Source organism: Anopheles funestus, chromosome 3RL (assembly GCF_943734845.2).
Source record: "Anopheles funestus chromosome 3RL, idAnoFuneDA-416_04, whole genome shotgun sequence".
In the NCBI taxonomy this organism is placed as follows: domain Eukaryota; kingdom Metazoa; phylum Arthropoda; class Insecta; order Diptera; family Culicidae; genus Anopheles; species Anopheles funestus.
In genome coordinates, this window is record NC_064599.1 from 6,760,362 (window position 1) to 6,785,151 (window position 24,790).

The window sequence follows — 24,790 nt, forward strand, 5'->3', positions numbered from 1 at the left end:
CAATTTCCGACCATTTAAGAATGAGTGAAATACGGATACATTTTGCTATAAAAGAAAATTTTATTTTCTTCATCATACACGATCACTAACGATCCTTTCCTCTTTTGTCAACAAAGTCCCTATAAAGTTCGGTGTCACTTTTTCTATACATACACATATTTATATGAATCGAAAGAAAAAAGAATGATTACATCAAGTAGTACCACTAGCATCATATCCGTTTCGCCTTTAGCTCGTTATTTATTGTTTCGTTTGTTAAATTTCGATTTTCTTTCTACCTTCGAGATATGTTATACTTTCACTTTTCATTTGTATGACCAATCGATCTTATACGTTACGTTCATCATTTGCTTAGCAACTACTTATTCTCTCGATTGTTATTTCTTTCTCTTTTTCATTCGCTTTCTTTCAATATACAATGCCGTGTTTGTGTATTGTTTCAGCAGTATTGCACACTTCACACTTTTTCGCGCGTTCACCAGTGGAAGTTTTTCGTTTCATAATATGTTACTTTTCATCCTTTCTGTTTGTGCTTGATAAATGTTTCGTCTTTTTGTTTTTTTTTCATTCTGCTGCACTACACCTTATCACCTTTACATGTTTTGAGTATTTCCATCCATTAGTATTTACAAAAATTTCCAGTGACAACGTGCTGTAGCGATTGGTGCCATTTTTGCCACTCTAGCAGTAGGTGGGATCGCAAGAGCTCCCTACAAACGCTGCACTCTATCGAGACGTCCCAATGACGTCCGTTTGGAAAGGAGACGCGGTTAGGTAAAAAGGGGGAGCGGTGAGAAGGATTCGATGGGTTTCAAAATAAATTAGATCTTTTCCAGCGGGATAATGGGAAGGGAAGGAGTGTATTTGTGGTAAATGGGAAGGAGGGAAGGATTTATTGTTCACGGCACGCGCTCAGTACTCGTACGTACCGAACACGTGTGCACCCCGACGCTGGGAGGAAGCGGACGTACCGGCATCAATGGCAACCGGCGAATGGTACAGCAATGGCGTCGGCGGTCTGACAGCTGCACGGCGGAATTCCGACGGTGAGTAAGCCGGCTCGAACGGTACAAACTCCGTGTCCGGCTGGTGCACGTAACGGTTGCGGAAGAAGTTCTGCGGTGCACTGCGCGTCAGCGGCTTTAGCGTTGGATTGAGCGCATCGTTCAGCGTCACATCGTACTCATCGTCGTACAGCTGATCGAGTGTCTTCACATTCACAACTTCCTGCTGCTGTGGAACAGGCGATGGTGGAGCTTGTTGCTGATTGCGCTTGCCCGTTACGGCTTGCGGCGTGGTCGAACCATCGATATCGATACGAAACGGTGCCGGTTTTTCCGGCTCCGGTGACTTAACGACGGACGGCTGCTTTGCGACTCCCACCGGTTGTAGGCCACGCGCTAGGTAAGGGTTACCGCCACGACTCGGTAGAAACGGTCGCTTAGTAGAACGCATCGGACCACGCGTCGTACTTGCGCTTTCGGTCGATGGTTGTTCCCGCTGTTGCTGGTGTTTCTTCGACTTGAAGTTACCGTACAGATTCGCCTGTGGTCGGGCAATGACGGATGGACGCGATACTGGCAGATCGTACTCGGTATCTTCCTCATCCTGATCGACAGTCTCCGGTAATACGTTTCGGTTCGGTTTGGAAACAATCGGTTGCTGCTGTTGCTGCTGCTGTTGGTGCTTCATACTTCCACGTGAAACTTTTGCTAGTTCCGAATTATCCCTGCTGTTGATACGCTCAGTTTGCTCCGGTTTGCGCACATTCCCTGGTACCGATCGGAGCGGTAGGTCTTCCTTCGCAATAATTACATCATCGTAATACACCACATCGGAAGACGCACTTGGGCGTGGTGGCTTCCCTCCATCCGCTTCCTTACGCTTATCATCCCGCCGGGCAGGCACTTCCTCGTACTCATCGTAGTACTCGGGTTCCGCACCACCCGCCGGAGCTGCCGTAGTGGAAGGCTTTGTACCCTTTCCATTCGGCGCATCCGCGTTGCCGTACGCGTACTTGCTCTTCTCGTTCAGCGGAACGGGACGGTTAATGCGTGGTGCTGCCCGTGGACGATCGTAAATGCTTGAGCCGGATGGTTTTACCGTCACGACATCGTTCTGCTGTCGGCCTTTGTCCGATGCACGACGACTACCGCCATACGACGATGGAGCTGGTGCGTCATAATCATCCTCGTCCTCATCCTGATAACGTCGCTCATCGTACAATGGACGCTTTGCTGGTACCTTTCGCTCATCCACTACCGATCCACGGCGACTTTCGGCATCTGCCGGAAATGAGCGACGATCATCAACCGCCGGACGACGATCGTTAGTAGGTCTTGGTAGGCGCCTTCGTTCGTTCATTGCAGGACGTTTTTCTTCCATCTCATCCAACGGTACCGGACGTCTACGATCATCTGCTACCGGGCGTCGATCACGACGCCGATCATCGTAGTACCGTCGATCATCGTCCAACATCGGCCGTCGTTCGGCTCCAGTTCGGGTGCGTGGCTTCATGCGGTACGGCCGACGATCCTCGTAATCATCTTCTTCCTCGTCTCGGTCCCGTTCCCGTTCTCGGTAGCGCACCCGTTCGAACCGCTCATCCTCCTCGTAGTCATCGTACAGTGGACGTCGGTTACGTGGACGATTCTTGCGTCGCCGATTGCGCTCCTCGTAGTAATCCTCCTCGTAGTCCTCGTCGTAGTAGTAGTAGTCCACCTGCGGACGCCTTCTACGGACCGGTTTGCGGAGTGGTTTTGGTCGCGAAGGTACCGTCGTCGGTGCGGCTGTTGTCGAAGTTGTCGGCGGTGGCTTTACCGTAGTCGTTGTAGTCGCCTTATACAATGGCTCGTTTCTACAAAATGAACAACACGGATGAGTTATTTTAAAAACGCTTTCCTCACATAAACCACTCACCGGAACCAGTATTTGGGCGAGTTCTTGCAGTCTACTTCCGACGCAAAATGGCAGATGAAGGTCTTCTGGTCGAAGGCCGTATAGTTGGCGCACAGGAAATCGTACCGTATGCCGTGAATACAATGATGGTACAGCTACGAGGGGAAAACAGAAGCAAACAATCCACGGAAATAGCGTTAACGTCGTACGGTTCACCTTACAAACGGTTCTCGCCACCATACCTGACAGTTGTACTTGATCGATGCATAAAATCCATCGTGGAGCTTTGGATCGCACGTGAATCCAATGTCCTCTTCCGCCGGTACAGAATCCAGGAAGGGATAATTGGACAAATTGTATCTGAGGGGATAAATTCGGAAGTGTTGAGATTAATAGTGAATCAGGTAGTATCTCAGCGTGACTTACCCTCGCAGTTCTCGTGGCAAATTTGGATCCCAGACATAATCGACCTGCGGTATGCCGGTGAGCGGAGCCTTGGTGGCTGCATCATCGCCTTGATCAATAGCCTAGAAAGTGGAAAAATAAGAAGGAAACGTTATTAAGCGAAATTACCAAAGCTACAAAATTGGTTCCGTTTGCAGATTCATTAAACAATTTTTGGAACTCATTAAAAAATATACCCACGACGGAATGGATAATTTTAATAATCGTGGAAATTTGGTGTACGAATTAATTTGATTGTATAATGTGTAGAAATTAACGATTGGTTTGTCCAACAAAGACCTTGAATATGTTGTGAATTGTGTCATGAATGAGTGCGCCTGGAGATATGCAATTCTCGTCTTATAGCCATAATTTAAAAAACCGACCCTTTGACCAACCCTTAACTTGATAAGATAGAGAGAACTTCCATGTAGTATGAATTCTTTTACGGGAATCTTTAATTAAATGAACTAGAAGTTTGAAATTAATACAAAAAAGCTCTTTTTTCGACTTGTCCCATGAAATGGGTCGTAAAACACGTCACAAAACGAATGTATTATTGCATGTTACGTATGAACCAACCGTATGTTTGCTGTCATAATTTCCACCGCTTGAATTAATCCACTCAAACCCGCACAACAGCTTTTTCTTTTAATATATTTATCTATCAAATTACACTATCGTATATCATTATCATTATCTCTAACAGCGTACATTTGTTTCTATCATTGCTTTCCCATCGGTCTTTAGCACAAACAAAACCGTTAATTGCTGATGGAATCATACAGTTTGGCGCCACACAATTGGAATCGTTCAAGATTACGAAACGCAACGAATTGGTAAAAACCATCCTCCATCCATTTCCACCGTATCAGTTGATGGTAAATCTGCATCCATGTCGTGTGTGGTAGCGTCTTAATGATCACAGCAATGGTCATTTCCTTTCTTCCACCCGATAGCCGATGGTGCCGATGCACATATCACCGGAAATGATCGTGTTGCACTGGAACGTGCCACTTCCGTTCGCCTAGCCGTGAGTGAGTGAAATAATGTAGCGTCCGATCTTGCCTTTGATCTCTTCCCTTACCGATGTTCCGATGCATGCTAATTATTCGCTTCTGATTTCATCTCCTACCTGCCATGCATACCTTTCCTCACGGGATTTTCTTTACTTCAGTTTGCCAAACACGTAATCGGACAGAGACACACAGAGAGAGGAGAAGGAAAAGGAACCAAGGAAAAGAACAGCCACATTAAATGCATTCCAAATACGTTATACGAGTCATTTTTGCATGGCAACGGAACTAAACCTCGTAGAGATGAAAAAAAACGACAAACCACAAAAGGTTTAAAACGAAATGTGAAGAAAAATCCGCAAACCACCGCATGGATGATGGAAAATAAAGAGTAAAATTTCCCTTTTTTTGCTGTCCGCCGAGAGGGCATCTTCGTCGATTAAACCACCCCGGGCTGACATGCTTTCCTGTCCCCCCCACCGGATGCCAATTTTGCATGCCGGCACAGTACGTTACCATCGAGCGGGTAGTTTCGGAATTATTATCGGAGCGATGTACCATTACGGTGAGCTTTCTATCTAGCCGGGAGGCGTTTTGCCCGTTTGTTTGGGGCTAATTAGTGATGTTGATGGCGGGGGGTTTTGTGTTGTTAAGAACTATTCGATGCTGAACCGTTGCAGGCAAGGGTCGGTCGGTTGTTGAACTGTTTCGTAACAGTGGCACGTCTTATTGTTGTTTTATTTCTTACCATTTTCTTGCTTTCTTTGCTTTCATGATCAGCTGAAAGGCCTTGAAGATGAGATGATATTACGGTTACGGTTGTAAGGAACGGTTCCGTTTTACCTTCATGAATAGCATAAGAAAATGAAGGTGTTATCGTACAATTTTTTTTAAATTTATCTAACTTTTCAGTTTTGAGGTTGTTAAAATATAAATATAATCTAATGTCCAATTAAATTGCACAATTGATCGATTCGATATTGGACAAGCTCTTTCAACACCTCTGACGCAAATAAAGAGAACAGTAGGAAAGAGTTTACAAAAAAGTCAATTTCTCATCGAGTGAACCTCGTAATCATTAGTATCGTGCAAAAATTGCACCCCAAAATGCAAGTGGTAAAGAATTTTAACACAATTAATATTCCATCCGAACGATGCCTAAGCTTTGACGCGACAAAGAAAAAAGATACACTCCAAAAAATGCAAACCATCATTTCCCAAACGCCGGTTATCTAACCGTGTGAAAATATTATCTAAGCGCAAAAAGATCGTAAACGGACGGTGGTGCTCTAAAAACCATCCACCATTCAAAGGTTCGTGCGTGACGAAAGTGTCATTTCTGGATTGAATTTTATTTCGAATCATGGAAGTTCATTATCCATTCCGGACCGACCGTTAACCACCCTTTGCCAGTCGTGGAATGGATTTTGTAATAAATCGAGAGAAATTAGTTCAAACTTCAAGCGCCACGTCGAGCATTCGTTCGGCTTGACGCATGGTTTCGTGCTTGCGTGACGTGCTCGCGTCCGTTTGTTTGATGAGTATGAGTACCGTCGATCGTCACCCTTTCCCCTTTTTGGTGGGGTGGGTACTTCCTGCTTAATGCATGATCGATTGCCATTTTCAATAATGGTTGTGGATTCAGTTTTTTTTGTATGTATATCTACCACGTTTCGATCCGATCAACATTCAACGGGCATCATTGGACGCGATTCCGGCAGACGGTTTCATGAATTTCACTGAGTAACCCTGTGAAGCGTTCGTAGAAAATTAAATCATTCATATTGGCCGCACATAATTCAGACGGTGTGGTCGCTTTGCAAGCCGAATGCATGAATGGATGCTTGCGTGGGTGAAATGCAATGACAGATTGCGAACGTTTCATATGACGTGTGTGATATAATTGAGATCAGATGCGATAAGCTTTTGCTGGTGGAATACAAATTGTATTTAATCTATTGCATAAATTGTATTTGTATCGAACTCATTTCCGTAAATATTTAAATTTTTATAAGATTATTATCATTTCTCAACGTATTTCAAGCAGCAAGGATAATCAAAGTTTGTGGAGTCTATCAATGGAATAAGAAATTTTGCTTTCTGCAGTTTTAATATTATCTCCATCTACTGCCGAAGATGGACTCCAAGTGGCTGTTAAAGATCTGGTCGCAAGTAGTCGAAGAATAGCGAATATAATTAATCTCACCCCGTTGTTACAAATTACCGCATGTTTGATTTCTAAAAAGCTTTTCCATTAATCGAAGCTGAAATAGACTAATAAGTATAACTTCAAGATCAAGTTCACGATCGTTGAAAGCCCTTTTCCGTGCACCATAAATGCCATCCCTCAATAACCCTGAAGACCTTTTACCTGGGCTTAGAAAAGCAACGCAATGAATCATACTTCCACGTTGTGGTCACCATTTGGTTCGACTTCCGGTTGTCCATTACTAGAAAATAAGCAGTAACGCAACAAAGTAACAGTTCGCAATCGAATGCAAATGGTGTGCTGATGGCATGATCCTACCACAGTGGCATTTGCCGGTTTCGTTCCCCATAAAAGGCCACCCATCGATGGATAGTTGGCACGTGCTCTCGTCCAGGTGGTTGTGTGCTGGGTGAAAGAAGGTTTATGTTGCAACAGTTCGTGTTGACCGATGGTGAATCCTCTTTGTCACGAATGAATGTTCGTGATTAATTAACAATATGCACCACAATATAAGACCGTTAGGTTTCAACACAAGACCCTTTATAATGGGGTTTAGGGTCGAACAACATTTGAAGATCACCACCAATCACCAATTGGGTTTCGTATCAGTGAACTCAGCACCGTGTCCACATGCGTTGCAACCTTTTTCTATGGTGCAAACCAACACCATCGTTGGAAATCATTTTATAGGTTAAGGTTAATGGAAATGACCGATATGCGTATGCCTTCGCGTATAGCGTGGTCCGTTGACAGCCAGGTAGATAACGTTACAGGTAAGGAAAGTATGTCATCGACACCAATTGTCAGTCACGCAAGCACCCTTCGAGTATCAGTTTTCAGTAGCCCTCTTGCGGATTTCGCTCGAAGTTAAATTGTTCACAGGGTTTATAGTACACTAAGATTTAAATTTGACATTTGAGGTAAACGCCAAACACAACGGTGCCGTGGGATAAAGCGTGGTTGGCTGATTGTTATTTACCAAACGTTGTTTCTGTGTGTGAGACCAGCAAGTGTACTATCGGAACACTTAGAACGTTTCGTGCGATCTTACCGACCCGGTGGGTGTTTATGCTTGTAACCTCATTTATTCTTTCCACACACGCAACACTGGTTTATCTGATTGTAGCATTTACCGTGTTTGGTCGTACGTGGTGGTAGGGTTTGTGTTCTTCAGGTACCTCTAACGCATACGTGGTTTCGCTACGCAATTCGCGAAAAAAAAGGTTACCGATACTTATCGCTGCGGAATGTAAACCGCACTTGTGGACGCCGCACACCATCGTTTCTGACACGCAGCAGTCAGGCAGTCTGATTATGGTGCGAACGGAAAGTTGAACTTTGTGAAGCATCCCCAACCACTCGTAAGCTTCCCAGCACACAGGCAAAACAAACACGCAGCATTCCGGCCCAAGAACGGTGTGGCATTCAGAACAGGTTTATCGTTGTGCTCCAACAAGAACATCACCATGCTAGCCGAACGTTAAAGGGATTCCGCGCTAATGCATATTTCGCAAACCCACACACAATAAAACAATGGCCACAAAAGTCGCTGGCTTCTAGCCTGGCGATTGCGTTGGACATGGCTATTCTCACAGGCCCCCCTTCCGATGTGGATAACGAATTTAGATTTATATTTTAGCGAACGGTTTGAGCCAAAATGCCAAACTGGCAGGTGAATGGTATCGTCGGAAACCGTTTCCTTCAAGGCCGGTGGATTAATTGCAACCGGTCCGCACGTGGATCGTGCTAGTAGAAATAATTAGCTAAAACGAGTTCGTTAGTGAACTGTTTCGTCGGTTGTTGCAATGGAGACCAAAAACATGCACTGCTACCGAATGTGTTTTTGGGGTTCGTTTCTTCATTCCATTGCAAATCTATTGAGTGTGTTACTTTATATCGCGAAGCAAAAAACAAGACAGGGAACAAGAATGGATCAAATCATTTGATGTGAACCATGTGGAATCTCAAGTTCAGTTACTAATACAATACAAACAACGATGGACAAAGCATATCAGCTAACGGAAATCAACGGCAATAAAAAATAACTCATGTAACTAAGAAGTAAGAACTAAGTTTTGCTCTGAGTTAGTAACTGTCAATTTGGAATACAACGAGAAAAGGAATAAACCGAATGGAGAGAGTATGTTTTAACGTCAGTTAATTATTTATAGAATAATCTTTAAGTAATTCTGATATAAAATAAAGCTCAAAGGTTTTTTATAGCATCGAATTTATAAATACTAATTTCTATTAAAAGAACCTATGTGAGTGTTAAGTGAACAAAAGGCCTTTATAGCAAAGATTTAATCATGGATCTATCGGACAATTAATATACAGACAAGTATAAGCCCATCACACTCACCAGTAAGGCAAATGTCGTCCGTATCGAATGTGTTAATGCCTCACAAGAAATAATCTCTATCTCTAATAATCTATCGCCATAAAAAGCACTCAACATCATTCGAACGGACTAAGAACCTGCGCCGCCAAAGAGTTGAAGAACCGATCCGCGCATACGATGGTGCTCGAAACCGGTGACAGCATTTGCATCTTAATTATGGCATAACGACGTATTGTCCAGAGCGTGGCGAACCCCCCCGATAGTGGGGTTGTTGAACCGCCCCAAACGTCCAAAAGATGTCGATCAGCCGTATTGCGTTGTGATTGCGTGTGAGTGCGTTTGTATGTCACAGTCATCCTCTTCGGACGCAGTGTGCTTTTTCAAGGAACAAAAAAAGCTTAACCTATCCGTTCCGACGCGCTTATTTTAAAGGTTAAGTAATGCTGCAATCGACATTTATTTGAATATACACTACCGTGAGTGGACAGTGTGTTTGCGTGTGTGTTTGTCTTCATTCCTCCCTTCCTTGCCTCCCTTTAATATGTTTGTCCAATTTTGTGTGCTGAACGTCGCACGTAGGCACCCATTATACCCCTTTTTCCGAGGCGTACGTTATGAGTTATAAATAATTGCTCATCCTTCAGCCCGTCGCCATACCCTTACGATGGCAACTATTACGAGTGGTCTATTTAATTACCGATCGACGAACGCAAACGATCGAGCACCGCAAAACCCGAGCCCCGGTACTGCAGTTGAAGCTCTTAGTCAGGTGTTTCTATTTTTTCCTTCTTCTGTTTTGCTTCTACCGCCACTCAGCTTGCCATTTACCAAACTAACAACTACAAAAACCTGCCACTCCGATGCGTTTACCGACGAGATTGAAAGGTTTTTTTTTGCTTTCCGCCTTCCTGCTTCGTCGACGTCGCGTTGCTGAATTCTTATTACGCAAGTTGGTGCTGCTACGGACCATCGGGATTCGGTAATGGTTTGGTGACGATATGCGGCGCAGAAACACCCGTGTGGAAGCTTACGGTGGTTCGCTTCGCTAAGCCTTTAAGTGTGAACAAGTAATAAATCTTGCGTGCGAATCTCACGCTGTGAATGACATTTTCTATTAGTGCTGTGTTTTTTTAATGTGCACAGGGAGATTTGTGGATGATATTTGATGGTTGTTTTGAGCTATAGCTAAACTTCATAACGATGGAATATGGCCTTGCAACCTTAGGGTAAGGTGCAAGGGAAAATGTTGTCTAGTTAGAAAAGTGAAATTAATCATCGTTTATCAGCGAAGGGGGTCTTTTCAAAATGTTATGTTCTAGAATTTATTTTCTAACACAAACCGAAAAATAGATTATTAGTGACATACGTTCCTCTGAAAATCTTACTATTGAAATTTCAGATTATGTAGCCTGAAAGTATGTTATCATTATTACATTAATGATTTTAATTCTTCTACGGAATATTGTGAATTACTTTTGAACTCTTTTTGGAACAAAAAACATAAAACCACTTCTAGAATAAAATACATTTTTAAAAATGTATTATGATGAAGATAAACGTTCCATCCACGAGACCCGATGGCACGAGACCCATTCACGGCACTACAATGTTGCAGAAATATTTCAACTTTTGTTGCCTGTACACTATAACGACCGGAATGTCGATTGGACATGGAACGGAAAGTAACATCTTACATAAAAATCCACTTTGTACCGTTTTTCATTCCTGTACCGTTGCTCGTTTTTCATTCTTTACCAATGCGATACACATTTAAAAAAAAAAACCCCAGTTTCCATTTCCTGCATCGGAAAACACTTGGTTTCAACTCCAATTACGCGAATGGCCGTTTGGCTATAGAGTGGTTCCATAATTTGTTCAAATTGCAACCACAAACAAAACGCAAAAACACGCCCGATTGGCACCAGGGCATGGTATGTGCATCAAGCTGTAATGGTAAATTACAACAGCAACAGTAACTTGGTTTGCAGACCACTACCGTTTGTACCGCACCGTAACAGCACAGGACACACAGAATGCAACCGCGAAGGACAGCATCTCCGCGGCAAGGCGGAATCGCAACGTGTCTTGTAAAACTCGTCAACGTTTGTGAAGTGTTTGCACCGTTAATTAACACCCAATTAAAGGCAGTATGTTCCAGTTGTGGTCGGTCATACGCTTCACGGTCCGAACGAATTGGTTTCACTTTTCGGACACTTGCCTTGGGTGACCTAATTCACGCAGCTGATATGGCATTGGCATACATTTGGAGTGTGTTTTGTGGGCCATGTTCTTATGTAGCCGTGACATTAGATAAGCGCGAACAAATCGCCAAATCGATCTTTATTGTGAGCGGCTGGTGCCATCTGGTGGGAAACAATAAAACTAATTTATTTTAGAAATTAGTATTGCCTATCAAAAACATATTTTTTCTGTCAAAATTAATATATCTAAATGCGTTTTATCTTCTACACTCTTATTAACCCTTATTAACCTAATACCGAATCCGGTCATTTTCCGGATTGGGATCAAAACGTTTCCAAAACCCACCCGTCGAAACCCTTTAAGCCATTGGTACCTCATTCATTTCTTCGCACGTCTTCCTCCTTCAGCTTCATTATCCCGAACCGTCAAGCAACAACCCGGACAACAACCTTTTGGGTGGGTGCGGTTTGCCCTTTTCGTTCGTATCAACCGGTTTGACCTGTGAGACAGTGATTATGAATGAATGCCGGTGTCGATTAACTTTGCCAACCTCTTCAGGAAAACGTCATCGTCGGGAGACTCCTCTTCCAGTACGAGGAAAGGAAACAAACGAAAGAGTCAAAAATAAACCGTCCAAAACGAAGTCCGATTATGGGCTGGTTGGGTTGGTGGTTAGCGTGACACTACACCAGCTGGAAGTATATTACGTCACCGCGGTAGATGTTTCATCAGTGTCAGCGTTGGACTAGTTTCGAGACCTGGGAAACAGGGAATCGAAGCTTACATCTCTCTTTCTCTCTCTCTCTCTCTTTCGGATCATTTCGTACGGTTGCTTCATTGCGGTTTTGGGACGGGTTTTACGGAAAGATCGACCATCCCACCGATGTGGATGCACTTTTTCTGTCCTCAACAGAGAGCTGCCAAAAGTCAACAGCTGTTGGTGGATTCATTATCACATCACCGATACGAAAGCGAGAGTTATCGATGAAAAGATGGTCTATATAATCTGTTCGTTTTTTTACTGAAGATTGTCTTCATAATTTTAGTGGCTTGAGTTTTAATAGTTGCTAATTTGAGAAACGCTGTTTTTCTTCCAATAAGGATATGCTTTTCGGCAAAAAGTTCCCCAAAAATCTAACAGAGGGCGCTTTGGTAAGCGAAAGGAAAGTGTTGAAGAAGGGAGTAATTTATTCTTTTCAATGGAAAATGAAATTAGGTTATGATTTACCTCCCAACCTAAATCAAATATTTCTGTGACGAAACGACACATATTCTCAATACATTTGTGTGAAAAACTCCATTACAGTCATTACCACATAAGTCACAATCAATTTTGTGTTCCATATGTGCTACCTTACGTCAGAGCTGTTCAACCATTAAAATGCTATTTTTTTTTTCAGGAGACACATGTCCGCTGTCAAACGTCTCAGGGGCCACTTTCAACGAACCACACTATTGGGCACGAGTGACACATTTTAACACACAGCACCAGGTAGGCAGAATGTCATCAAAATCGGGGCCACCGCCATCCATCCCAATGGCTTGGAAAAAAAGGGCAACTCACCGCCCACGCGTCAGTGGCACCAATTCGGTGGCATACTGTATGCATGCCTAACGGAAAGCGAAAGGCGAACTCATATTACACATACCCCCCCAGTATCCCTTCCACGGCAAAGCCCTTGGACGAGCAGCGTTTCACAACTCCAGGCCAGGAAAAAGGGCAGACAAAAAAAGAAATATTCAAACCCATCACTTCTGTGTCTCCGGTGACGATTAACAAGTTGCGCAAATGGCGTAATTCCCATTCCCATTCGACAGAGCGATTCTTAACAAAGCACCAAACAGACAGTAAACGTCTCGCAACCATCATAACGCTCTGCGCGGGCCACCGTGCGCAAAACATGCATCGCGTGCTTTATGGGCCACTACCGGCACCGATCGGCTAAGCGTTTCCGCAAAATGTGTGTGCGAAAATGTGGAGCGTGTGGCTTTATGCTTATTACATAAAAACACTTCCATTTTCGAAGGTAGCCCGTACCACAATCTGGAAGCATAAAACCCTCAATGCTAAACCAATAGGCGGATAGGCTTTTATGCATAATTGGGGCAATATATCGCGCCGCAAATCCGTAACTGAAACGTTTCCAGATTGATTAGAAACCTTTTTGCGGCAATTGCCTTACCAAACTATGTATAAAGCTCATCGGTTTTCCTGCCCACGGTTGCATATGAATTTCTGAAAAAGAAAAACCTACCTCATCTTCTGCTTCGGCCGATTCTTCTGTCGTTGATGTGGCGGCGGTCGTTGTGCTGGTGGTTGTGGTCGTCGACGAGGTTGCCGGACCGCGTCCGAAGATCAACGACGTTGCCTTTAAACCGTCCACTCGGACCATCAGCGCTATTATGACTGCGAAACGAGATGCGAGCGATGAAACGGAAATGGATTAGAATGTTAATAGTGTTGAATGCTGCCAAGGTGGACTGTTGAATTGTTTGTGTTTGGGGTTTTTAGACAAATCCTTGCAGTAAGAACTTAATTACTGCCTGCAGGGAGATCTTTTTTTTCCCGGCGAGGTAACGAAGAGGTAACCATAAAGAAAAAGGCAAATTAAAACAAACAGAAAAGACTACTGAAATAAGCTTCTAAAGTTCAGACGATGTTTTTTTGATCAAATTAACTTGTTTTCATTAATTTTTAACTTAAGGTGATTCAACGCAAATAAACACTAAAATAAAAATAAAAAATGTGTTGGATCATCTTACCCGCAAACAGTAGCAGCCATCGCCGGATCTTTTTCATAGTTTTCCCTATAACGAAAGAGAAACAAAAGAAGGAAAATGAGACACAAATGATTCACTTGCAAGATAGAGCGATGAATATTGATTGACAAATATGACGCATGTTACAAGCAAAGATCACCCACGGTTGAGCAACTTCGATAAGCCCCGATGTAAGCTCTCTGCACGGTGGCAACCTTCTTTGCTTTTGGCGGAGGGAGGGTGGTTTTGTACCCTTTCGCCACCCGAGGTGTTCCGATGACCTTGGCGGGCCGATATGTGTACAATGGTTGCAAATTAAGCACAACGAATCGGGCTGATGGCGCAACCGTACTGAATGCAAACGCTGCAACAGATGCGGCACGATGAACATGATGTTTTCTTCGATCCACCAGACAAGATAAACCGCGAAGCAGACAGACGCCCAAGGCACATACAGACACACACACAAAGGATCATTTATAACCTCTCTTCTTCGGTTGTTCGGTTGTTGGTGATGGGTTAATGGGGAAATTGTTGCAGCTCGGGGCTTGATCGCTTCGAGGATGGATGCTTTGATAAGCATGGTGATGTGATTACACGATCATACCCGATATCCAATCGATCGACCTCAGCCCGGCTGCTTGCGATGAGAAAGCTGTACCGTCCGTTCATTGCCACGGAAGGTGAAGATTAATCACAAATTGAAGGAGCTCGTAACGTTGCTCCCGTATCTACCAATTGGCGTGTATGAATGACGTCCGGATGTCGAAATAGTGTAAACATCAACTACTGATGATGACGTGCAAATGATTGATCTTGAAGATAGAACCCGTGTAAGTTCTGACATTAAGATTGTGGTTTTATATTGTACTTTAATGCTTAAGTTTGGTCAAAATAATTTACATTATCTAATTTAAAGAGTAATGATATTTTATAAAAAGAAGGTTTATTTTTATAAGCACAATATTTTTTATATGGTATACCGCGTCTAATTCAATTATGGCATCAGCTGTTTTTGCGTTGTAAGTTATTCATCAAATACTCTTGCCACGCGTGGCATTTACCTTAGGTCAATCCCAAAAATAATCACCCACATCATTACAATCTGTAGCACCGACGCTCGTTATTCAAGTGCATTGCCTACACGGAAATCATCGTGACGGGTTCGGCCCCATATTTGAGGCGCACACCGCCCGCCGGGAGACGTTCCAACGACGATCAACACGACAGTCTAACAAACGCGGCAACGCGGAAACGACACCAAACCGTCATCCGTGGTGGCATAATCAGCAAACCAAGCCACACGGTACACACAATCACTTCCTCCCATCACAGACAGCTCCCTCCGAAAGCTGTTCTTTCATTATATGCTTTTATATATGGACGGGTACGCGAAGAAACCGTCAAGAATCGGTGGTGATTTCTTTGTGGTGCTACAACTATAACTTTTAACCGGTCATTAACTTGACAGCTATGGTGGTTCCTCCCGCGTATGCCACCGTCCGGTGGTGCAAAACAGAAGCGAAACATGACGACAAACGAGCGTGGCTTTGTCCGCTCGAATGAGCGATCGTACGTACGGTTGTACCTTTTTGGACTGCTTCTCCATACGCAAGCTGTAACCAACTTCTTGCATGTGACTTTGCAAACATGCAGCCCCGGCATGACGGAGCAGACACAATAGAACTATGGTCTGGTTGTAATTCACACCGAGATGTCTTCCCGGGGGTTTTTATTAACATTTTGACGCACTTCCAGCATCCGACCGGGGTCGGTGGTGCTTTGTACGTATGTAGGGAGGGAGGATAGCATTTTTTTTAGTTTAGTCATGCTCGATTGCCGCTTATCTTCATTGCTACACGATTGGTCTCAAATAGCAGGTCGTAAAACAAGCAACGGTCTTTATGTGAGTCTTATGAGAATGTCCCACCACCCGGTGACAATGCGCAATGGCAATGCGTTCTACCGGGAGTGGCCTCCGGGTATTCCGGTTGGATAGGGAAAAAGGGGGCGAGAAGGGAAATAAAAGCCACCACCGGAAACTTGCTCACGGAAAGCTTTATAACTTCATTTGAAGTCTATGTAAATGTCGTTGGCTGTAACTTGTGGTACGATGGCGAATAAGGGAGAACACCACTGACCATGTACTAGGTGTGTGACTATCCGAAGGTCCTATGGAACAAGTAGTAGAAACAGCTTATTGTACTGTACAAATATAGTATATTTTGCTTTTCAGTGTGTAGAAAAACGGTTGAAAAAGAATTTTATTCAATTAAATAAGGGTTCGTCGCTTAAAAATGAGCGTTGAAGTCTTTTGTTTAAATTTGGCTATTAGTCGCTTTAAAGCTTTTCTACGTTGAAATGAACCATATTAGAGGTTTTTATCATTTCCTTAATCAATAGAAATATGTTTTTCCTTTGTTTTAGAGTAATTAAATCACTATTAATTGTAGCTTTCGGTAATTTTCCACCTTTCGTTGCAGTGACCATCACTAGGAGTGGTTCTCGATCGGCAAACACAAAAACGGCACACACCACATCGATTCCGAGACTGAACAAGAACCAGTCCCAACCGTTGACCAGATTTACCACTATCATCATGCTTACCACCATGACACTGGACGTCCTTCACAGTGCGAAAACATTCACTTTTCCCGCCCAACTGCAAACCCTACCGGTGGTGGTAGTCAGCTTGGAAGTGTTATTGCCGTTTCTATTTGTTTTCGTTTTGCTTTTACTCACCATCACAAACTGGATGGTAGTGTCACCGTGGCGTAGAGTAAGGACTGCTTTTTTCTATAAGCTAACAAGCACCAGCAATCAAGCGAACGCTTTTTTTTGTTACCATTTTCGTTCCAGCCTTTTGGGATGTGTTTATTTTTCATAATTACTTACTATGCTGCTGCGGAACGGTAACACGCGTGTGATGGAACATTTGATTTAAGTTTATGGGTTTCATGGTGGCAGTATATCCCGGTACGATACGACAACCTTTTTCAAAGAGGGCGCTAAAGCTAGTGTTTGGAACCGAGTTCGATGCACTATTTCAATAGTCGCATGTGTATGGGAAATGGTTTACCTTGGAGCGAAGCTTATGCGTACGGTTCCGTTCGTTATGGTGTGGAATCGAAACGGCCGAAAGTTGTTTGTTTCAGCAGCTGGTGCGAAGGGGTAGCTTCAGTCACTTTTGCTGTTCGATTGGGAATGTAGATAAATTGATGAAAATCGTTAAAAGAAAACACTTTACTTTTATCTGTGCTTAACATGAACGTTCAGTCTACACTAAAACTTCATACACTATAGAATGCAATAAAAAGATCGATCAGATAGAAGATGATCCGGTCCGTACATTTGATAGAACTCGATTGCATAAATTTCAAAGGCTTGTGTAGAATGAAGAAGATCACGACTCAAAGATCGATCCCAACAAATCGATATTCCAAGCATACAATCACTATTGCATCACAGTTCCATTCTACCGATGTGGCATGGAATTTCAAGAAAGGTAAAAAGGTTAAAGCAAAATGGATCATGCAAACCCTTCACAATAAGATCATCTTTGGAGCTCCGTAACCGCGTGAAAGCTAACATAATGTTGCATCCTTTCTCTAACATTTGAGCACGTTTTTTTTCATTCGCATATGAAGCATCATCTTCAAAAGCTGCTTTAAAGGAAAACATTACCTAGCTTGATTTCAAGTAGCCGCATGATTTATCGCTTCCAAATTGTTTCTACCGCGATGCAAGAGGATTGATTGAGGAAGCGTGAAAATAATAAATTATCACCACTCGATTCATCAAGCGCGAGTTGTTAACATTCATCCGACATGTGGAAAAAAAGGTCTGCATTCGAGCCGACGTTTGGTATGGAAGTGTCCGTTAGGTAAATGAAGCCTAGCGCATGCATGATGTTGCAAAAGCATAAACAGCATCTTGATCGTATCAACTTGAAAGCATCTACTTTAAGCTGATCTTTAAGCCTTCAACCAAACGCGTTAATGTGAGGTTGGTTTTTGTATCTTTCCAGGTTAAAGTCTCTATTTGATATCGTTTTATAGTCTAGCGTGCAAAGTATATTAAAATCGGATGTCAAGGACTCGTCCCTAGGCCGTTGTTGTTTGTTTAACATTTTTTTCTGTTGGTTTGTCTACTGCTGTATTGACGTAGAAAACTGTTTGCACGGAGCTTAAAACCTATATCTTTCTATTACACACCCTATAAGGAGAACCTAATTCTGTTACGAATCACAACCGGCACTAAGTATATACGTACGTATCGAGACTTACAAAAAAAACTGGAGCATGCGCAAAGAGATTGTGCAACCTTGTGCATTTACACCAGCGACAAGTACATGAGCCCGCTATACACGCGGGCCTGCAAAGACCAGTCAACCGACCGACCGGGGTACTACCGATTTAGCCTTCCAGATTACACTTGCGCAGTCCGTGTGCTAGGCGCGGGCGATTAATCAAGAAACGGTAAAGAAAAACAATATGCAACCAAAAACGAGCTCACTCGAGAGTTGTCCTGTGTATAGGGTTTTTTTTCGTTTAATTTTTGCAGGCTTTTTTTCCTTACTTCTCTTCCTTTTTGTGAAACATGTAACAGCGATCATGTTATGCTGACCCGATCATACGCTCGATGCTGACTACGGTAATGCAAGAAAACAGCACACTTAGCGCACGATACACGATCACTTCAAGGCTTCACGGTGCTCCATTTCGAGCTGGAAACGTGTTCGTGTATCGATGCACAAAACTTCACATCAGGGCTCTCAGGAGCTCCCGGGGGCCGTTAGCAGTAGTAGTACGATCTACATACAACCGTGGTTGCTTGCAGTTGATTTCGTGTTCCAATCGATCGAATGAGAAAGTAAACCAGTTCTCCCTGCTCCTCGGTACTCGGGAATCTAAAATAAGCTTTCAACCCTAGAGCTAGAACTCTTGCAATCGCTACGATCATGTTTGCCGTAAGACTCACCTTTAAAGTCTTCTAACAGGATCACAATGAAACGAGTTGACAAAAGGAAAAAAATCTGCAATCAAATTATCCCTTGTTCCCTTCGCTCCCATTCCCACCTTAAAATGGGGGGAGGGAGTGCCACAATGGGAGTAATCTGGTGGATTTGAATGAATGTTAATTTCCTAAAATCATGCCAAAGCCTTTTTGTTTTTCGGGTGTGTGCGCGCGCGCGCACGGGACCAAACCGATTACGCAAAACGACCTTCAAATCGGTGCCGGTGAATGTTGATTTTTAGGAATACATTAGCTCTGAACTTTCCACTTCCGCTGCCGATACCGTGCGTTTGGAAGGCTATCATCAGTCTGCAGTTGGTCTGGTTGGAACGGGTTTGTTTTTTTTTTATTTTGTGCGGGGTTACGAAAATAATGCTGACGATCTTTTAGTAGGCCACATGATAAGACAATAGGTCGTACGATGGGAGTTTTTCGGTGTTTTATCGCTTAACGCAGTAATTAATTGGATTTTGTTTTGTTGTTTTGACGTTGTTTTGAAATGTTTTGAAATCATGAGTAAATCGTTTGGAACTAGACTGCAAATTATGACTGCAAAAGGTATGTAGATGAATAAGCTGAGTGACTATGTTATATATATTTTTTGAGTGAAACAAATAATTTTAAACAAATAGTTCAAAAAATGCAGAGAGGGATCCTTAAATTATCCCTCTCTCTTTTTTTCTGTCTTGTAAAAAATCGTAAAAAAATATCTTGGAATCACCTCTAATTTCTGCAACGTAATCAATTAAGATTAGTCACATTGTACTTATCGAAAATAATTAATGAAGTGCACAGTCATTTTGTGTTGAGAAAATTCCATCCGTTGCTTTCACTGTTGACAATGATTCAACCATTATCCGATTGTGTAACGACCTAATGACTATATTTCACACAATCACTTTCCATCATAATCCATACGTCTAACCTGATTTGCATTTTGTTCTGTTGTTTCCATTTCCATAAATTCCTAACAATTACCTTTACGACTTAGAGACGTACAATAGGTAAAGCTAATGTACCGTACAGTACATCGAGTAAGAATTAGATTGTTTAATGCTTTCAAAGCACCCAACAGGACCGAACCCGTCAGGACAAAAAATCACACAGAAATAGCCAGTTGGCAGGGAAACGTTGACGAGGGCGATGAAAGAGAAGGTAATTTATAATCAAACCGCTACAGTAGTTGCTAACGGGTGTGGCAGACAGAAAAGTGAATGGCACCGGTGTGTTTCTACACCCTTCTAGGTGTCAATTTGAACACGATGGGGTTTAAAAAATGGGATATAAAAAATTAAAGAAAAAAAACAACAAGGCGGATAGGAGTAGAATTAAATAAAGAAGCAAAGGAGAAAAGACAATCACCAGATGTATTCTATTTGTTACTTATAAAATGTATAGAAAATGTAAATAAAGTTAAGCAACTTCATACTTCTTATTAACGCTCCGAAAAAAAAGCATTGATCTGTTTTTTCGTAACTTTTTCCTCCTCTCACCTTGTGTGTGTGTGTTGAAATATGCCCCGAATAAGCTAAAACCCACGAAATCACATTCATTTTGTAATTTGCATGTTTCACGATGCGCGAGTGCCGTTTTTGGGCGAACAAGCGAACAAATCAATCTGAAAAGTGTACACACCTTGTTTAAAGCGAGCCCTGGTCCGCGGTTTGCTGGTTTCTCAAATAAATTAAATGACCTTCAACGGTACGGACACGGACGCGTTAAATGAAGCGAATGAAATGAAAGCACAATTAAAGGATCGTTAGTTTTTTTTTCTTTTGTTTTGGCAGACGGTGGCTTCATTATTAATGTTCACTTTACACATCTCACTGGGCCGGGAAGCAAAGTACGGCTCTATGAATAAATCCTAACCTTCCTTTCGCGCTCGACCGGAACCGAACCGTTTGCTAGTGTTATCCTCTATCGGCACCAAACTTGCCGTCCAAACTCCATGTCCGGGAGTACATATATAATCTATTCGCTTCGCCTTTTAAACCATGTTCCGCTTCCCATCTAACAAGCGATGACAGACCCCGGGTGCGCATGTTAACATGTCGTTTGTCGGTGTTATCGCGCCAATTTATTTTCTTTCGAACACTTTTGATCGTCTTCGTGCGCAACGATTTCGATTCCGTTAAAGATATTTTTAACGCTCTGTTTTGTTGTGGTTTTGCTTTTTTTAGTTTTGTTTTGTTTTGGAATGCAAACTTCAACGAAGCACATCTTAGTTGCCGATGTGATGAAGATGACGATGGCCGACATCTAAGCTTAAGCGCTTAAGCGTTTTATGTGTGCGTGTTTCTGCGCTTACTTTTCCACCTCTCGTCGGCCACATATGTGGTCGACGCATTATGTTTCATCTTCATTTTGTGCTACCACTTTTTTTGATCCATACCTCTCGTTTACGTTTTTTTTTCGTTTTGTTCACTTTCGATTTCGGTTGGTTTAGATTCGGGTTATTATTTCATCGGTTTTCACTCTCGTTTTGATTGGACCGCGTACTGTACCTTTTGCTGCGTAGTGTTGTAACTTATTCGTGTTATTTTTGTGATTTTATAGAAAAATAATTAAAAATAAACATTTTTAAAACTACTAACTATTTTTCGCTTATTGATTATTCATGCTCATCAGCTAATGATTTCCGCTTCGCTTGAGTGGTGATTTTCCAAACGATGAATTAGTAGTAAAGTTCAAGGAACAGCTTTAATCATACCTTGACATCGAAAATCCCAAAGATGCTGTACACATCGAACGCGCTTGAACCACTTTCTGCACCACGCAGTGAAACCCCGAAGGACAGGAATGATTGATAAATGTACTTCCTTCCTTCCTACTGCCGCACTCGGCTATCACCAATCAGGGGGGGATTTCCGGTCAAACAGGGCCAAAGAGATACGTGCCACATTTCACATGCTGTCCTCGAGCAACCAGATTCAATCATCGTGGGGAAAAACACCTATTTTGCAGAAGGCTCACTGTTAGTAGTTTGCTTCTACTCATTGCTTCGATTCTTGTCTGTTGAGGTGGTATTCAAATTGGCTGGTAATTGGAACTAATTTTTCATACTATAATGATGGAGACTAAAACGTCTGGAGTCTTAAAATTCCTAGCGTGGACAATACCCTTAAGAAGTACTTGAGAAGTTTTGACAAAGATCAAGATAAAAACATAGAGTTGAGATTGATTCTTTGCTGATTATTGATTCTTCGTAATGAAGATATTTAGATTGTCGAGAGTAAGTGAGAAACTTTTGAAGAAATTAATGAATTCCTCAATACAGCTTGGTCGATTGTCACACGACACGATCGGAGTGAAATCCTATCCCGATCGATTCACCGTAAGCAGCACTGAATATCCAGTGGCAAGTAAAGGAAAGTCTTTAGGCTATATAGGCACAAAAGATCTCCGAGTTTATAGCATACATGAAACAAATACACTCCTCTGTTGATTTGTATAAATTTGCATCAAAACCAGGTAATTGATTGAGAGACTTCAACACATTCAGCACCTGCAACAAAGTTACTTAATGGTCCTCATATGAGAAGTACATTTACTTACCGTTAGTACTCTATCTTGTCGCCCAAAAGAAAGTCGTCTGTTTCTCCTGTACCAGCAGGAGTAATTATTCCTAAGGTTGACGGAACCACACGAAGCAGTTGCGGCTCACTTCCCAATCACACACGCCTGCACCGAGCTTGCTTATTTATATCACTATTTGTCACAACCTCGCCGAGGTTCGTAATGATTCAAGCACACTAAACGATCACCATACTCTCACACGCACTGTAGATGAGCTCGCTTCTACTACCCTCTAGGGGATCGTTATCGTTAAGCACACGCTACACTTCACTACACAACAGAAACACAATGATTATGGTACAAATTAAACAATATATTCATATACGCCCGAACAAAAAAAATCGCACTATAAAAAAGGAGAAGAAAATCATGAGAGGAAACTAATAATAATTAATTCAAACACACGCTTCACATTCATCATCCGTATTCAAACATTTCAGCAGCCGGAGTTAACACATTTCTCTGGTTCCGTTTTCGGTTATTTACTCCATTTTTTCCGATTGCATTAGTGGGAGGACAAGCGTAAAAAAACACGGACAATTTCACTATCTTATCATATCCTGATCAGATCTACCGATATTACTCGATGCACAATTGATCCGACGTACAAGGTTCATAAAGCACACTCCGTTAGCTGCCACACAGGCCGGCTTCCGGGCAGACAAATGCCAACTGAAATGGGAAAGAGAAGAAAAAAAACAACGTCAAAAAGATGGTAACAAAATTAGACAACGAACTTGTTAAAATGCACACGACGGTGTGTAAAGGGTGGTGACGATTTTGTTTCGTTTCTTTCTTTATTTCTTTCCTTCACCCACCAGACAGAACCGATGACATAAAGAAGCGATCAACAAAAGTCGTTGACGTGATCGAAATAATGCACCGATGTGCGTTTGAAGAATGGAGATTATTGTTGGTGCATCTGTTAACACCAACATAACGTCTATATGCGTGCAATGTAAAACGATCCTCTAGTTGACAGTATTACACGGTGACTGAATACACTTACAGCTTGGTACGCTGATGCTTAGAAAGTGTTGTAGAAAACATTTTGTTTTCAAAAATTAATTACGCAACACATTTCTTCCAAAAATCAAACATGGTTGAATGGTGAAAGTAATCTAAAATGTCTCACGCTCAGCAGTGCGATGCCATGTTTTGTGAAGTGTGAAACAAATACGTTGAGCTGGTTAATTTCGGGACTGTTTTACAGTAAATAAATGCATACTTAATAAGATAATCTTTTATTGCATGTGAACAACTGTCCTAAAAATATGTTTAGTTAATTAGTGGTTACTTATTTTTAACGAGTAAAAATATTTCCAAAGTTTACTTATAAAATAAATTACTAATAGAAGCTCTTAATTATGCTGTACAAATGGCGTTACTATCTAGGCTTATTTTTCTATTGTCAAAACTGGCCAGTTTATAACCATAATGAATTAAGATACTTAGAGCTTGATATAAAATTATAGCAAACTAGATTTTTCATCTTATCTGAACAATAATTCATAGAATTTATTTTTAATTCACTTTGCAATATCCATATTACCTCAACAAAGCTAGCTCAATAACGTAATTCAACATTGTTTAGCAATGTACCAATCTAATCTCTCGTCTATTTCTTTTCACGTGCCTATTGCACAGTTGCAGTGGACAGCAATTGCATTACAACCTTGCGAACAGTTGTGGATGATTGCACCCAAAACAAAACTCAAAGCTACCTCTCTTTGCCGAAACGAAAAAGGGGAAAAAACCCACCCAAAACACTCCATCGCGCAAAGATGTGAAATCAATCCGTGCACTCGAACAATCAAGAAACCGGGCGAAGTCTCTTTTCGAAGCTGTCAAAACCCCCCCGGCACGGTGAGCACTGATCTTGCTTTCCCGCTTTAGTTTTACAGCTTGAAAAAAAAAACATTTCCGGCAAATATTGATCGATTGATCGTTCATTTTCGACCGTTATCTAACGCGCACTTTAAAGAAGGGTTTGAAGTAAATTTTGTCTTTGTTTTCTTTTGCCGAACGAAAGCCATTATGGGCTTTGCTGGTCTGCACTACAGAAAGGATGCATTTTTGCGTTTCGCTCATGCTCATGCGATCATTATTTCTTCTCTGGCAGCTGTTACTGTGTGTGTGTTCGGGGTTTGATTTTTCAATAAACTTTCTCAAATTCACGGCCGGCCGGGCGGTACCGCCCCGGATCGCCGTTTGCCTAACCGTTCGTCGAAACCGTGAGCGCAAGATGTTTCACTTGCCTGCACAAATACAATCCGTTGGAAAAATGCAACCCCAAAGCTGCCGGGGCTGGAAAATGGTCCGTTTTGT

At 42.3% G+C, this 24,790-nt stretch overlaps 1 protein-coding gene across 9 annotated transcripts in view; it reads right to left on the bottom strand.

Annotated features, from left to right (window-relative positions):
- Positions 1 to 36: 36 nt before the first annotated feature.
- Positions 37 to 24,790, bottom strand: part of LOC125771101 (msx2-interacting protein-like) — a 35,294-nt gene continuing 10,540 nt past the window's right edge. For 3 of the 9 annotated variants that reach the window (XM_049441357.1, XM_049441354.1, XM_049441356.1), the window contains 7 exons: positions 22,442 to 23,134; positions 13,874 to 13,918; positions 13,366 to 13,517; positions 3,325 to 3,425; positions 3,141 to 3,258; positions 2,920 to 3,053; positions 37 to 2,857 (listed from right to left, as the gene is read on the bottom strand). In XM_049441357.1, the coding sequence (XP_049297314.1) occupies positions 913 to 2,857; positions 2,920 to 3,053; positions 3,141 to 3,258; positions 3,325 to 3,425; positions 13,366 to 13,517; positions 13,874 to 13,910 (2,487 nt within the window). In that variant the 5' untranslated portion in view covers positions 13,911 to 13,918; positions 22,442 to 23,134 and the 3' untranslated portion in view covers positions 37 to 912. The remainder of the gene's footprint in view (positions 2,858 to 2,919; positions 3,054 to 3,140; positions 3,259 to 3,324; positions 3,426 to 13,365; positions 13,518 to 13,873; positions 13,919 to 22,441; positions 23,135 to 24,790) is intronic. The other 6 variants (XM_049441359.1, XM_049441360.1, XM_049441358.1 and 3 more) reach the window with 2 other exon arrangements.